Source organism: Taudactylus pleione, unplaced genomic scaffold (assembly GCF_031769625.1).
Source record: "Taudactylus pleione unplaced genomic scaffold, aTauple2 ptg000012l, whole genome shotgun sequence".
In the NCBI taxonomy this organism is placed as follows: Eukaryota; Metazoa; Chordata; class Amphibia; order Anura; family Myobatrachidae; genus Taudactylus; species Taudactylus pleione.
In genome coordinates this window covers 16662945-16679486 of record NW_028284415.1, presented here as the reverse complement: position 1 = coordinate 16679486, position 16542 = coordinate 16662945, and the positions used below count along the sequence as shown (strand labels likewise).

At 40.7% G+C, this 16542-nt stretch overlaps 1 protein-coding gene across 1 annotated transcript in view; it reads left to right on the top strand.

Annotated features, from left to right (window-relative positions):
- The first annotated feature begins 2346 nt into the window (after nt 1–2346).
- Nucleotides 2347–16542, top strand: part of TEKT3 (tektin 3) — a 46804-nt gene continuing 32608 nt past the window's right edge. The window contains exons 1-2 of the mRNA XM_088468458.1: nt 2347–2429; nt 11680–12273. Of these exons, the coding sequence (XP_088324584.1) occupies nt 11695–12273 (579 nt within the window). The 5' untranslated portion in view covers nt 2347–2429; nt 11680–11694. The remainder of the gene's footprint in view (nt 2430–11679; nt 12274–16542) is intronic.

Sequence of the window (16542 nt, the reverse complement as noted above, 5' to 3'; positions counted from 1 at the left end):
TGTACACGTCACCTGCATGTATTTCAGCCCGCACTGATCACAGTGCTTGTGGCGGGGAAAGGCAATCCCAAGGGCTGCGTGTAGCTCTGATGGCTCACGATGGTCCCGATTAATCATACATTTCCCGTAGATGACGTGTGTTGCGAGAGGCAAGGGGGCGTCTTCAGACACTTGCGAGTGCACTTTGCCGTAGCTCGCTAACACACAGTGGGCGTCCTTACGCAGGGGCGGATTGGGCTGCCGGGCTAGTTCCCGCTGGGCCGGTCTCCCTGGTGGCCGGCGGCCGCCCAGCCCACCCCGCACCCTTCAATGACTGTCTCCCTCCGGCTCTCCCCGTCGTGCTGCAGCAATCAGCTCCGATAGAGCGGCTGATCAGCGCAGCATCATGGCGGCCACCCGGCCATTCATCAGACTGACCCCCCACCTAACCTCAGCTCCCACGCCGCCTCCTCTTCCTGGAGTCTGGATCCCGGCAGTCCTGCTGCCACGATCGGAACTTAGCTCCGATCGGGCAGCTGCAATGTGCACACCGACTGTGCAGCTTCTGCGCAAGTGCAGAAGCCAGTGAGTGACTGGGGCTAGGTTAAAAAAAAAGAAAATTTATGGCCGACGGGTGGAGCTGCTGCGTATGCCCAGCCGCAGCAGCTCCTACCATAAGCCTTTGCGGAGCCTGGGGCTGTCAGTCAATACTGACGGCCCACCTCCAGCCCCTCCGTGGCCCGCCTCCAGCCTCATGGGACACAGGCAACAGAGGGCAGAGGCAGCTGCTAAACGACAACAGCAGGCAAGGTGGCGGCTGGGCTGGCAAATTGAAAATAATATTATTATAATGTAAGTCTACAATATTTTGGATCATTTAGATGATATATATATGTGTGTGTGTGTATATATATATAGATGTGTGTGTGTGTATATATATATATATAGATGTGTGTGTGTGTATATATCTATATATATATATATGTGTATATATTATCTATATATAGATTGATATATATATATATATATATATATATATAGCAACGTGGCTGGTGGCATTCAGGACGAAATGAATTAAATGTTCATGAAACATTGATCTGCAACTGAGAGTTGTTTCACTTTATTAAGGAGTCGCCGCGAGTGCCGCCAGCCACGTTGCTATATTTGTTTCTGCATCCAGCAGTCACTTGGAGGGCACCGGCACACTTACCTTCATTGAGATTGGGAGTGCCAGCACAGCTGCGATATATATATATATATGATAAGTAATTGTATATATATATATTGATATATCTGTCTATATAGATATATGATATACAGTATATTACTTTTCATATATATATAACTATCATATATGTAACATATAAATATATCTGATATTTATATATACAAGTACATAAGAAAATATATATGTATATTTAATATTATATATATATATATTTACTTTATATATACATACTTGCTTCCGAGAAGAGAGCATCCTGCCCTCTCATCAGACTCCGCCCCTCAAAAGACCACACCCCTCAACAGACCCGCCCTCATTAGGGCTGCGTCCAGAAATTTCCCGGGCTTGTTTTCAGATCCAGTCCGCCACTGTCCTTACGCGACGCAGTGCGATCGCTTAATTTAAATATCTAGCCCCTTTTGCCCAGCGATCGATCGCATCTTGCGAGCTGGTCTGAATGAGCTCCTTTGTACTAAAAACACATGATGTACAGCCAACACTAAATATGCTCTATAGGGTTTTTGGGTATATTTAAAACAAAAAATGTATTGGTACAATTGATTGCACTATTAATTACAAACTAAGGCTAGGTTAATATAGGATGCATAAAATACATTATAGTTAGTTTATTTAATATTTGCATTGCAAGAAAGGAAAGCAAATTATATTTTTTTTATGAATTGTCATTTTATAATAGATTTTCGCACTATGTAATGTAAAGTATATTCAGCATGCATGACAAAAAAAACCTACTTGCAGCCCTGTATATGTACATTGGAGAATGTACTATGATGGGACTTTAAGCAATATTTATTTATATCTATCTACTGTAGATAATTCATAAGTATGCTGTGCTGAATGGCATTCATCTATAACACAAAGCCCAGGGGTCTGAGACCCCTCCATTCCTGCCCAGTCTTGTCTTCCCCACCCCCCAGCAAGTTCTCAGCCAGATCACTAACTCAGGTTGCTAGATACAGTGCGGCGTCCATGGGAACTCCGGTGCTCCGGTGCACGCACAGCCATTGGCTAGCTATCTATTACATCCCGCCCGACTCTCTCTGTGCAGCCCGCTAAGTGGCCACTTGCCATGTCAATCCGAGACTTTATAAAGGGGGAGCACGTCTGTGAATTAGCCGGCTGCTTTAGGATGCTGAGGACTGGTGTCTGCAGGAGGAGCAGCCAGAGGAGAGGAGTACGCTAGTATCTGTCTACTCACCTGCAGGTGAGTCCCTGCCTACATACATACAGTAATTATATAAATTGTATATGCTGCTGAACTAACTACAGATATCACTTTATCCTTAAAACGTATCCATCTTCTAGAGCCAATATATTGTATGTCCAGGTGGCAATATACTGCTATTTCAGTATCATAATTAAATGCAATATATGTTTCAGCACAGGGATAGCAATGTCACTAGTTTTATATATTTTCATCTACAGAGCCACTAATACAGGTTACAATATACTGTTACACCTTTAAGTACCAAAATTATGTGATATTTGTTCTTCCAAAGACCAACACTAGATAGAGACCTATACACAATAGAGTTTCATTGTCTCAGTTATACAGTGATGTACTTTGTGTAATGGATAGAATGCAAGGTTTCAGTATATCATTTTGTATATTTATGATTTGGAATTAGTGTACCTCTGTGTAAAAATGTAATTCATATATAGTGCAGTATTTATTTAATTTAATATAAAGGTATTTTTATTCAGTTTGCAATGGTGATTAGAATATGTCAACAGTGAAAATTTGCATGTAGTCTTTTAATTAACTATATTTTCATCTTATATTATTTTAATAGCATATAGCAGATTGCAAGATTTTCAGCCTAGTGATTCACCAATATATTTTGTTTATAATGATTAAGTTGGCTACCAATTTCTCTTTCCTGGCTATTACTCTTCTACATCACTCTTCCTCACTTTGCTGTGGTTATTTCCAGATGTTGTAGTACAGAGGTATGACTGTCCGCTGCTACACCTAAGACGGATGTGCTATTGCCAGTTTAGTATTGTTGGATCTTACGACCCAGGTTACCACAACTGTTAACTAATTTATATTACTTTTTATTTATAGCGCCAACGTATTATGCAGCACTGTATAGAAAGAGTTTGTATATTCAATAACAATGAAAACCACAAATATACACTAGGACAGTGGTTCCCAAACTTTATTGAATCACGGCGCCCTAAAGTATCAGATTTGTTTTCACAGCATCCCTAAGTTTAAGTTTGTTATTGAGAAATTCAGAAAAAAATCTAGTAAAGTGAAGTAAATTGTGCTGACCTGTCATCCAGAGGTTCAGTTACGGGGTGGTGGACAGGTTTGCGCTACTGTTTGTTCACATATTTACATTACATTGACCATAAATAATTACATTTACTGCTGGATTACCAACCTGAGGCACCACTGCAAGTGTCCCAAGGGTGCCACGGCGCACAGTTTGGGAACCACTGCACTAGAATGATTATTTTTTCAGTATGTTTTTGGACTGTGGGCGGAAACCCATGTGGACCTGGGCAGAACATCTAAACTCCAGCGAATAGTACCCTGGGCAGTTTCAAATTTAATGTCCAAGGAGCTCATTTAGACCCGCTCGCTAAGATGCATACTCTCACTGCTGCCGATGGTATGCAGTGTGTATGCATTGTGCGCATGTGTAGGCATCGCAGCACGCATGCGCATACCTTTGCGATAGTTCACAATGAATTCGCTCGCTGTGCATAGACAGCCCAGCAGAGTGAGTGACAGGAGAAGCCGTTTGTAGGTGGTAACAGGGGATGGCCATTAATAACGGGGCAGTGGAGGTGCAAACGCAGGCGTGCCTGAGCATCTCAATGGCGTATTAGAAGTGTGCATAATTAAAAGAAAGAATCATAGTACATGTCACCTGGCTTGTTTTACACTGAAGCGTTTGCAGTGCTTGTGGCAGGGTATGGTCAACCTCAAGTGCTGCGATAGCATCCGATGTACCGATGGTTGCATACACTTCCTGGAAATGACCTGCACAAGTGGGCGTCATAAAACAGGCTGGTGGGTGTCTGCATACACTATGTGATCGCTCTCTAAGAAATACTGGGCGTGCTAATGCATTGCTGTGCGATAGCATTGCCTACGCAAATTGCATACACACCGTACGAGCGATCGCATCTAGTGAGCGGCTCTGAATCAGGCCCCAAGTGCTGTAGGCAACTATGACAACCAAAGCAGCACAATGCTGTCCAATGTGGAGAAACTGAATTAGAGATTACACTGTGAAAGTCATCCAATAGCATGCATGCCATAGTGACCAATCAGACATTTGTTTTGATCATTCTACAAAATAATGAAAGCAAAGTCTGATTGGTTGCTATGGGATATAGCACAATTTACTACAGTATAAGTCCAGGAATGATGATGTTCGTCCGTGCAAGATGACGTCTTCTGAGTTCCGTTTTTTTTGAGGGAAAAATCCGAACTCCACGTGCAAACTCGAACCTATCCGAGCCTGCACATCCCTAGTATATATGCACACTATTAAATAACATAGGCCTGATTTTGAGTCACACGCACTGCCAAAGCTGTAGGCAGCGGAGTTTGTACACAGCTATTTAAGGTAAGCTGTCCACTTCCGTTTGTACACAGCTATTTAAGGTAAGCTGTTTTGTATGTCACACTTTCACACCCTGATGACAAGACCGCGCAGGTCTTGAAACGTTGGCGAATAAAGTCACTTTTCTTCATTAACCAAGTCCGTGGAGTGCCGCCTGTTGCTGTTTGTTAACAGACACCGCATTTCTACATTGTTCCAAGGAAGGCACCCCGGCATTACCATATTGGAATATTGAGTGCCCCTCTACATGTTCTATATATATATATATGTATATATATATATATATATATATATATATATATATATATATAAGCCAAAATGGTCCAGGACACCTCCAACACACGCAAAGCTGCCCCCGTGCCCTCTGTGGCAATAGGTAAATGGAATGAATAGGCAACAGCACTGGAGGTCTTATGAAAGCAATAAACTATTTATTCCCAACGTTTCAGGGCTACTGCACCCTTTTGTCAAGGTCACCTTGACAAAAGGGCGCAGTGGCTCTGAAACGTTGGTAATAGTTTATTGCTTTCATAAGACCTCCATTGCCACTGCCTATTTTATATATATATATATAACAATGGGTTGTGGGTGATCCGGCACTCCAGTGTCCAGAAACAACGTCCCAGGAGCCCTCTGCTAGAATGGTGTAGTAAAAACAGAAAAGATGCAGCGGCATTCAGGGTATTTCATATAAATCACACAACGTGTATTTCCAATGTTTCAGGGCAGCGCAGGCTCTTTTTTCAAGGAATGCAGACAGTCTGTATTCCTTGAAAAAAGAGCCTGAGCTGCTCTGAAACGTTGAAAATATACAGTCAGGTGCTTAAATATTGGGCAGTAAAGACACAGTATGCGTATGCATATATATTATATATATATGCAGTGTATATATATATATATATATATATACACACACACACACAGTATATATATATATATATATATATATCAGTATATGTGTAAGTGAATGAATATATATATATATATATATATATATATACAGTCAGGTGCATAAATATTGGGACATTGACAGAATTTTCATATTTTGGCCTCTATTCACCACCACAATGGCTTTGAAATGAAACAAACAAGATGTGCTTTAACTGCAGACTTTCAGATTTAATTTGAGGGTAATTACATCCAAATCAGGTGAACGGTGTAGGAATTACAATGGTTTCTATATGTGCCTCCCACTTTTTAAGGGGCCAAAAGTAATGGGACAAACTAAACAATCCTAAATCTAACTTTCACTTTTTAATCCTTTGTTGCAAATCCTTTGCAAGCAATTACAGTCTGAAGTCTGGAACGCATAGACATCACAAGACGCTGGGTTTCATCCCTGGTGATGCTCTGCCAGGCCTCTACTGCAAATGTCTTCAGTTCCTGCTTGTTCTTGGGGCATTTTCCCTTCAGTTTTGTCTTCATCAAGTGAAATGCATGCTCAATCGGATTCAGGTCAGGGGATTGACTTGGCCATTGCATAACATTCCACTTTTTAGCCTTAAAAAACTCTTTGGTTGCTTTTGCAGTATGCTTCGGGTCATTGTCCATCTGCACTGTGAAGCGCCATCCAATGAGTTCTGAAGCATTCACTGAATATGAGCATATAATATTGCCTGAAACACTTCAGAATTCATTCTGCCGCTTTTGTCAGCAGTCACATCATCAATAAATACAAGGGAACCAATTCCATTGGCAGCCATACATGCCCACGCCATGACACTACCACCACCATGCTTCACTGATGAGGTGGTATGTTTTGGATCATGAGCAGTTCCTTTTTTTCTCCATACTCTTCTCTTCCCATCACTCTGGTACAAGATGATCTTTGTCTCATCTGTCCATAGAATGTTGTTCTAGAACTGTAATGGCTTTTTTAGATGTTGTTTGGCAAACTCTAATCTGGTCTTCCTGTTTTTGTGGCTCACCAATGGTTTACATCTTGTGGTGAACCCTCTATATTCACTCTTGTGAAGTCTTCTCTTGATTGTTGACTTTGACACATATACACCTACCTCCTGGAAAGTGTTCTTGATTTGGCCAACTGTTGTGAAGGGGTTTTTCTTCACCAGGGAAATAATTCTTCTGTCATCCACCACAGTTGTTTTCCATGGTCTTCCGGGTCTTTTGGTGTTGCTGAGCTCTCCGGTGCGTTCTTTCTTTTTAAGAATGTTCCAAACAGTTGATTTGGCCACACCTAATGTTTTTGCTATCTCTCTGATGGGTTTGTTTTGATTTTTCAGCCTAATGATGGCTTGCTTCACTGATAGTGACAGCTCTTTGGATCTCATATTGAGAGTCGACAGCAACTGATTCCAAATGCAAATGTCACACCTAGAATCAACTCCAGACCTTTTACCTGCTTAATTGATAATGAAATAATGAGGGAACAGCCCACACCTGTCCATGAAATAGCTTTTGAGTTGATAGTCCCATTACTTTTGGCCTGAAGAACACTCCTGAGAATAACAGGCGGATGCAGTCTTCAAATATCCGTGTGGCAAATTGCAGAACAAAGTGCTGAAAAATAATAATAAAAACGTGCACCTAATAGTGTAGTATTTAGAGTAAATGAACTTGTGCTTGATAGGTAAGTATTGTGCGTACCAAAAAATAAACATTTTAAAGCTTATCTGATGTCCAGGTATTACTTCTATGGTCCTGCTGTACAAACCTTAAAATTGGGCTTAGATTTTGCCCATAGAAAGGTAATATAGTGTAGTCCTTTTATGCAAACAATAACAACGGTAGACGTACATAAATCTGCGTACCAGATAATGCATAGAAAAGTGCATCTAAAGGTATCACTCCTCCATGTTCCTGGTCATCTACAATAAACGTCCGTCTTCATACAGCACAAATGGTAGACCTGCCTCCAGACGTAGGAACGTCAGGATACAGCTATTTCCTCAGACAAACGTTACAAGAAAAATGTCATTATCTTTAGTCTGAAAACCATCACAGCCCTGGTTCCTGTCTCTATAGTATCTGCATGCAGGTTATACAGCTGTATTCTATGCTATTCTATGCATTATTTGGTACGCAGATTCATGTACGTCTACCGTTGTTATTGTTTGCATAAAATTACTACACTATATTTCTTTTCTATGGGCAAAATCTAAGCCCAATTTTAAGGTCTGTACAGCAGGTCTATCCTTTGGAAAAACCCTGAGCGTTTTTATTACGTACTTCCTGACTGTAGAAGTAATACCTGGACATCAGATAAGCTTTTAATCGTTTATTTTTTGGTATGCACAATACTTACCTATCGAGCACAAGTTCATTTAGTCTAAATACTACACTATTAAGCGCACGTTATTATTATTATTTTTCATATATATATATATATATATATATATATATATACTGCATTTGGGTCAGCACGCTCCTTCCTCAGTATAGTGCAGCCTGAAGAAGGGGACAAATAATGCCTGAAATGTTGCTTAAGGATCAAGTTTCTTTGTTTCGATTACTAAGTCCGCCGAGTGCCGCACCTGGATATGTTATATATATATATATATATATATATATTACCGTTCAAAAGTTTGGGGTCACTTAGAAAATTCCTTATTTTTGAAAGAAAAGCACTTTTTTTTTTCAATGAAGATAACATTAAATTAATCTGAAATACACTCTATACATTGTGAATGTGGTAAATGACTATACTAGCTGCAAACGTCTAGTTTTTAAAGGAAGATCTACATAGGTGTATAGAGGCCCATTTCCAGCAACCATCACTCCAGTGTTCTAATGGTACATTGTGTTTGCTAAGCGTGTTAGAAGACTAATGGATGATTTGAAAACCCTTGTGCAATTATGTTAGCACAGCTGAAAAAGGGTTTGCTCGTTAGAGAAGCTATAAAACTGGCCTTCCTTTGAGCTAGTTGAGTATCTGAAGCATCACATTTGTGGGTTAGATTATACTCTCAAAATGGCCTGAAAAAGAGAACTTTCATGTGAAACTCAACAGTCTATTCTTGTTCTTAGAAATGAAGGCTATTCCAATACGAGAAATTGACAAGAAACTGAACATTTCCTACAAAGGTGTGTACTACTCCCTTCAGTGAACAGCACAAACAGACTCTAACCAGAGTAGAAAGAAGTGTGAGGCCCCCGTGCACAACTGTGTATGAAGACAAGTACATTAGAGTCTCTAGTTTAAGAAACAGATGCCTCACAAGTCCTCAACTGGCAGCTTCATTAAATGGTACACGCAAAACGCCAGTATCAACGTCTACAGTGAAGAGGTGACTCCGGGATGCTGGCCCTCTAGGCAGAGTGGCAAAGAAAAAGTCATATCTGAGACTGGCCAATAAAAGGAAAAGTTTAATATGGGCAAAAGAACACAGACATTGGACAGAGGAAGATTGGAAAAAAGTGTTATGGACAGATAAATCGAAGTTTGAGGTGTTTGGATCACACGGAAGAACATTTGTGAGGCGCAGAACAAGTGAAAAGATGCTGGAAGAGTGCCTGGCGCCATCTATCAAGCATGGTGGAGGTAATGTGATGGTCTGGGGCTCCTTTGGTGCTTATAAAGTGGGAGATTTGTACAAGGTAAAAAGGATTTTGAATAAGGAAGGCTATCACTTCATTTTGCAACGCCATGCCATATCCTGTGGACAGCGCTTGATTGGAGCCAATTTCCTCCTCCATGACCCAAAGCACACCTCCAAATTATGCAAGAACTATTTAGGGAAGAAGCAGGCAGCTGGTATTCTGTCTGTAATGGAGTGGCCAGCGCAGTCACCAGATCTCAACTCCATTGAGCTGTTGTGGGAGCAGCTTGATCGCATGGTACACAAGAAGTGCCCATCACGCCAATCCAACTTGTGGGAGGTGCTTCAGGAAGTGTCAGGTGAAATTTCTTCAGATTACCTCAACAAATTAGCAGCTAGAATGCCAAAGGTCTGCAATGCTGTAATTGCTGCAAAAGGAGCATTCTCTGACGAAAGCAAAGTTTGAAGGCCAACATTATTACTTCAAATAAAAACCATTATTTCTAACCTTGCCGATGTCTTGACTATATGTTCTATTCATTTTGCAACTTATTTGATAAATAAAAGTCAGTTTTCATGTAAAACACGAAATTGCCTGGGTGACCCCAAACTTTTGAACGGCAGTGTGTGTGTATATATATATATATATATATATATATATATATAATTATATATATATATTCTATATCTCAAGGTATTGTGTGTATGTGTATATAAATATATATATATATATCTCTTTTGTAAAGAAGAAAATAACGGCGCCAACTTAGAAATATTGTTTTAAATATTAACTGTGTTATTTATTTGATAAAACTCGTTTTTGCATGTAGCATACCTACAACTAATAGTGCACATTTCACAATTATATCACAACTGCATTATATATACGTCAGTCGCTTAATTACCTGGTGCACTTAAAACATATATATCTGTCTATACTACTATTAGTCACAGTTGTAACGCTAGTTAGGAAATATTTATAGAACATTAAAGTGTTTATTGTTCTCAGAATGTATTTGCTACACAGTTGAATTGCAGGGAGAAGACTAATCCCCATGTGTGGCTATTGAATCTAGAGGGAGACAACAGAGAGAAGTAGAGGTGAAACACAATCTCTTATTGCCAGAGAGTTGCAAACAATTAATGAATGCTGACATGCTCTTTATCAGTGGGTAATTGTAGCTATCATTTACTAAAAGGACTTCTTTTTTTCCAGTCTATTATGGGTTGGGAAATCATTGACTCAAACAGTGGTTGCTTCCTGTGTTGTATATGCCACAAAATGCTATTTCTACCCTTTATATTTCTTCCAGGTACATCTTGAATCCTTTCAATGAACATTTACAGAGTACACCCCCTGTATAGTGAACATGTATCTAATATTACCCCCAGAGGTCTACTAAAGAGGGTCACATGTAAATCATCCAGGTTGGCCCAACACAGATTAGTGTGGTAGCCAACACAACCAAATACAATTAATCAGATTTTAATCGGGCATACTAGAATAATTAGGCGATGCCGCCATCTGAACGCATGGGAAAGTCAGCTGATGACACCGATCCAGTAGTTTGTTGAACCGGTTGTTAGCATGGTTACTTAGCCTGTTCACATGTACCCAGATGATAAATACAGCACTTATGTAAAATATCTTCCCCATTGTATGACTAATGTTGGACACAAATAATAGGCTCGATAACACAGTGTATTTGGCACTAAAACTATCACAATGTGCAAATGATCCAATAAAAACAACCAAGACTGTTATCGGGTATGTTGGTAAATACAGTTTGAAGTTGACCATTACCGGTAGACTATACTACAGCTAATTGCTTGGCTATAATACATTAAAGAAGCAAAGAGAAAAATAATAAATAGCTTGTGCTGCTGTAATCTTTATACACTAAGAAATACTATATTATTGGTAGTTACTTTGCATCCAACACAATCTACTAAGTCTATAGTATATGGAATTCTAAAAACAGTTAGTACTTTTTTGTATGGAGGCGTGCATTAGGGCATCATGTACATTGCTTTCATTCATTCAGAATATTTTCAGTGCCAATTTTATAAAAATAACTTAATAGTAGCATTTTCATTATCCTACGCATTTTGTAATCATTGGCGTGACACTTTGTCTATTATTTAAGTGGCAATATAGGGGCTTCTCACTTTTACTGACGTTACACATTTTTCTTACTGATGGGTAAAAAAAATGTGTGTTATTTATATATACGTTAGGTAAGCTAACTACAGGTTATTTTTTATGTATACTATCTATTCATTTATCAAGGTAGTAGTAACACAGCTGATGAAATATATAAATAGATTGATTACATTTAAATTGACATAATATTTCTCTTTCTATATATAGGCAACAGTGCTCATCATGGAAATTCTTGGTTCCACCTTAACGGCAACATATGCTCGTCCTAGGCCAACATCGGCTAATTTTCTACCAGCCATATCTACAATGGCTTCAAGTTACAAGAACCGATTCCCACATTATACTCTAAGCCATAGCTTGAGTCTACCATGGAGACCAAGTGCATATTATAAGGTTGCATCTACAACGCCGACACTAGGTCCACTCTCCAAGAGTGCTCCAGGTCTTAAACCAGCCCAAAGCCTTCCGTTCCCTGCCAACAGAACAGCACTTTTTACTAGATACACTCCGGATGACTGGTACAAGTCCAGTCAGAACAATTATAGAGAATCTGAATCTTCCAGGCGTAGTGCAGAAAGATTACGTGTGGACACCAGTCGACTCATACAAGAGAAGGACCAAAAGACAAGAAAAGTCCAGAATGACACTAGTAAAGATTTGGGGGAACGAGTTAATGACATAGCTTTCTGGAGATCTGAGATCAATCATGAAATTGACCAGATAATCGGTGAAACAAATGCCTTGTCTGAGGTCAAGAGACGGCTGGAAAGGGCACTTGCAGAAACAGAAGGACCTCTCCAGGTAACAGGCTTTTTTGTGGTTTTAAGATATTAAAATAGTTACTAGATGTTATTACTACCATTTAACAGGTTGTGAATAGCTAACCTCCTTACCAACATCTATAAAAATGAAATCAGTCTGGTTCATATTTATTCCAAAGGTTACATACTATATGTAGGTTTGGAAAGTTAGTTATTCACAACCTGTTAATTGGTAGTAATGTTGTGATTTTGGGTATTCAGCACTATTATGTTAATTGGAAAACATTATTACCTACTAATTTTATTTCCACATCTGAATGGTGATTAGTGTTCCCACTAGACTACGGGCAGGGTGCTGTGGACGCGGACAGGGAGTCTCTGCATGTGCCAAAGACGGGCGTGGTTGGCCAGGGAGGGCGTGTCCTTGTGACACACCCCCAATAATCACACTTCAGGGCGTGCCTAGCACTTACACGGGTGCTGGATTTCCCCCAAGCTCTCCCCTTATGGTGAAAGATACATGCTGTTTTAACGGGGAACCGCTAGCACATTTTGCCCCATTAAAATTGGGCAGGGTGTGGCGCCCCACTTAAACAGCCTAGCGGTAACACTATTGATAATAAAGTAGTGTTAAAGTAAACCAGGCTGCCTTGTGTAAGTTAAGAGCGCTATGTCTGTGAGTTTGTTTGAAGTAACTTCTCACATAATCCATTAACAAACAGAATTCTCCACCTGAGATTAGTTGTATTGTATGAGTGAGTCTAGATGACAGAAAAATAAACACTACTGATATAATTATAATCTCCAATATGTTACTAGAGGAACAGGCAGTACAACTAACTGAATAGCATGTTAATAGCCTTAATACATAGTGTACAGACCAGAATGATTGGTCTCTTATGGAAATACCAGTCTTGAACACTGTTACTAAGGTTCAAAAACCACACTACAAAGGCAAACAACGTCTCCACAAACCGTTAAAAGTGAAAGGATGGGGTTTGGTCTCCAGTGCTCTAGCCAACCAGGGAATTCATGTTCTTTTTTTTACGCAGAGGAAAAGTTTTTACCTGCCTACATGGGCATTCTTCCCCACCAGCACACTTATATAATGCTGTTCCAGAAAATTACATTTTATTTCTTACCGCATTGCCGAACTAGCTGCACATATGTGCCTAATCTGCATTCAGCAAGGAATCCTTGATCCACCCAACTCCTCTTTTCACATGGTGCAAAGTTAGGGCCTGATTCATCACAGATCGCAAATGCAACAGCTTACGCAGATAGGTCGATGGTGCGTACTGCGATCACGCATGCAGATACAAAGCCATCGCAGAGTGAGTGACAGGAGGTCAGCGTTTGGGGGTGGTGACGGGGGAGTTGTCGGAGAAACACAGACGTGCCTGTCCGTTCGAATGCCGTTACTTGCGCGTGCATAAATTAGCCACTGTGACGGCATACGCAGCTTGAGTACTCACTGCGTGCAACAAGGTTAGCAATAACTGAGTAAGGTCACACCTGCTGTAATTATGCATGAGGGGCCGATGTTACTCGATGTTCCCAATGTATACACAGGACTGCAAGGTATTACGGATGTGAGATAGCGGTAGTGGGCATTTCTATGCTGGCTGTGCGACGGCTTTGCAATTGCATTCATTAGCATATGTTCGCAGCAGACCTGCGTGCGCAATCCCAGCTGCGATAGCGATCTGTAGTGAATCAGGCCCTTAATCCTCATATCCCTGATCTTACCATTAAAAAAAGGTCTTTTAGTCCAGAAGCGTCACCGTGTCTGGTGACACCAGGTGCGCACTCTGACTATCCCTGCGTGCCTTAGGCGCACCCGCACCCAGAAAAGGGGCGTGGCCTTGTGAGGATCCCGATTACTTCACTCCGGGGGCAGCCCAGCACCGCCAGAGATGCTGGGCTGCCCCCGGAGACTGGGCTGTCAGCACTGTCGGCTCCTCTTCTATGATAGGAGACGGGTGCTGCAGAAGAATGTCACACTGCAGCGCCCGGCTCCTGTCACTGCAGAGGAGCCAGCATTTTGGTGTCACTCCCTCCTGCACGCCCCTCATGACACCATATATCATTCAAAGATATCATTATCGTTCAAATAAATCGTGCAGTGTGTACGGGGCTTTAGTCACAAACTAACCTGCATAGACTTTATGGGGTATATTTACTAAAGTGGAGATTTTAGAAAGTGGAAATGTTGCCCATAGCAATCCAGGTAACAATATAACTCTAGGCTCTAAGAATAAGTCAAAATTATTTTGATAAATTCTACAATAAACATGGAGTATAAGTGAGGTTCTTAGTTTGGCCAAAATTGCTTGCCCATCCACAACGTCAAGGTGAACCCCATCAGATGGGTCCCTAACATCCCTAATGCTAACACATTGGGGTATATTTACTAAACTGAGAGTTTTTAGAAGTGGAGATGTTGCCCATAGCAGATTATACTTAACATTTAACTAGCACCTTCTAGAAGATAATAGCTAGAATCTGATTTGTTGCTAAGGGCAACATCTCCACTTCTAAAAACTCTCACTTTAGTAAATTTACCCCTATGACTCCACTGCACTCACTACATGATTTTGGGCCACTAACAGCTATGCTGGACCCTGGTACTGGGTTGGGGTGTGGCCCTCCTTACAGAAACTAAAAAAATACTTTGTGGCCACCTGCGATGCACAGAGGGGTGCTGGTGGGGAGTGCGATCGCTCCCCCTGCCCCCCGCACATTATGAGAGGACTGACTGTGCTGAGTGTCATTTGCCTCCATACATTACCAGATTTTCATTCCAACCAATTAACTAGTTGGATAGTTGGAGAATATTTGGTTTGGTGTATGTCTGTTACGTTGTGTTACTGCATTGATGTCACAATCTAATCACAGACTAAACTGTTACATAGACTGGAATATCATTTTAGGGTATATTCTGTGTCTATTTTGTGCACGTAAGCAAAAAAAGGGCTAAAATAGAAATAAACTTATTAACACAATACATTTTCACTTGAAGATTTTCTTGTTTACACTTATATTATTGTATTACTAAGGTTGTGACACGAGACTCCCGTCTTAAATGTCCCCAGGCTGAGTACTGTGAGTGAGTAAACAGCGTAACCAGGCTGTACTGTAACACACCGTACACCCAGCCAGGTAACAATAGATGCTCCAAAGTAGACAGTAGTTGCTACAAACACTGTAAATCTTTTAATTTATTTATTCTCTATAATGTAACATTTGAAGACCAAACAGTTCTGAGATTGCACCACATTGATACAGATTGTTAAACTGTTAAACACAATGCACATTCAACAGACTTATAGAAAATAAATTGCAGTGGAACATGACATAGATACACCAGACTGGGTTTAATACCCTAAAAAAAGTGTTTTTCAAATACAGTCACTGGGACACATGTTTTCCATATCTCCTTCCTGGAGTACAAGTGTATTTATTACTGACTGACACATATGAAATGATCCACAGGTGGTTCTAATTATTTCATTTGTGATTTTTCTGAGTAGACATGGAAAACATGCACTATAAAGCTGGGCATACATGGCAAGATAAAATGTTTGTCAGACCGACAGACATTTTATCTGGCAGCCTGCCAGCCGCAGATGTCCGCGGCATACACTGTGAGATTACATAGATTTCTCTCACAGTGTATTAGCCGACATCTGCGCTCCACCCCTGGGGGAAGAGACATTTCCCTGTTCCTTCCATGGGAAGGAACACAGGATATATCTGCCTGTCAGCCGCGGCTGGGCATACACTGCCCGATGCGGCCGACAGTTTACCGGTAAATATTGCATTGGACAGGCATGCTGGACAATCCGACAGGCATGCTGGAGCAATATTTAACCCTCGGTCCCCCCCCACACACGCTACAATTATCGGGGCGATCCGCCCGATATCCGCGGATCGCCCCGATAATTGTAGCGAGTATGGCCAGCTTTAGGCTGCTTACATACCTATAGATATATATTTGTTTGATCTGTCTTGTGGGAAGGAAAATCTGATACTATATACGGGAGCAAATAACAATAGAAATTTGCTCCTAAACACTGGAAAATGGACCAAATTTTTGATTGGACAAATATACTGTATCTATAGGTGTACGCAGTGAGAAATACTGCCCTAAATCATCCTAACTGGCCTCGTTTATGCGACAAAGGGGTAGATTTACTAAATTTTCTAAAACAGACAAGTGGTGATGTTGCCCATAGCAACCAATCAGATTCTAGCTATCATTTCTCTATTGCATTCTAGAAAATGATACACAGAACCTTAGTGGATG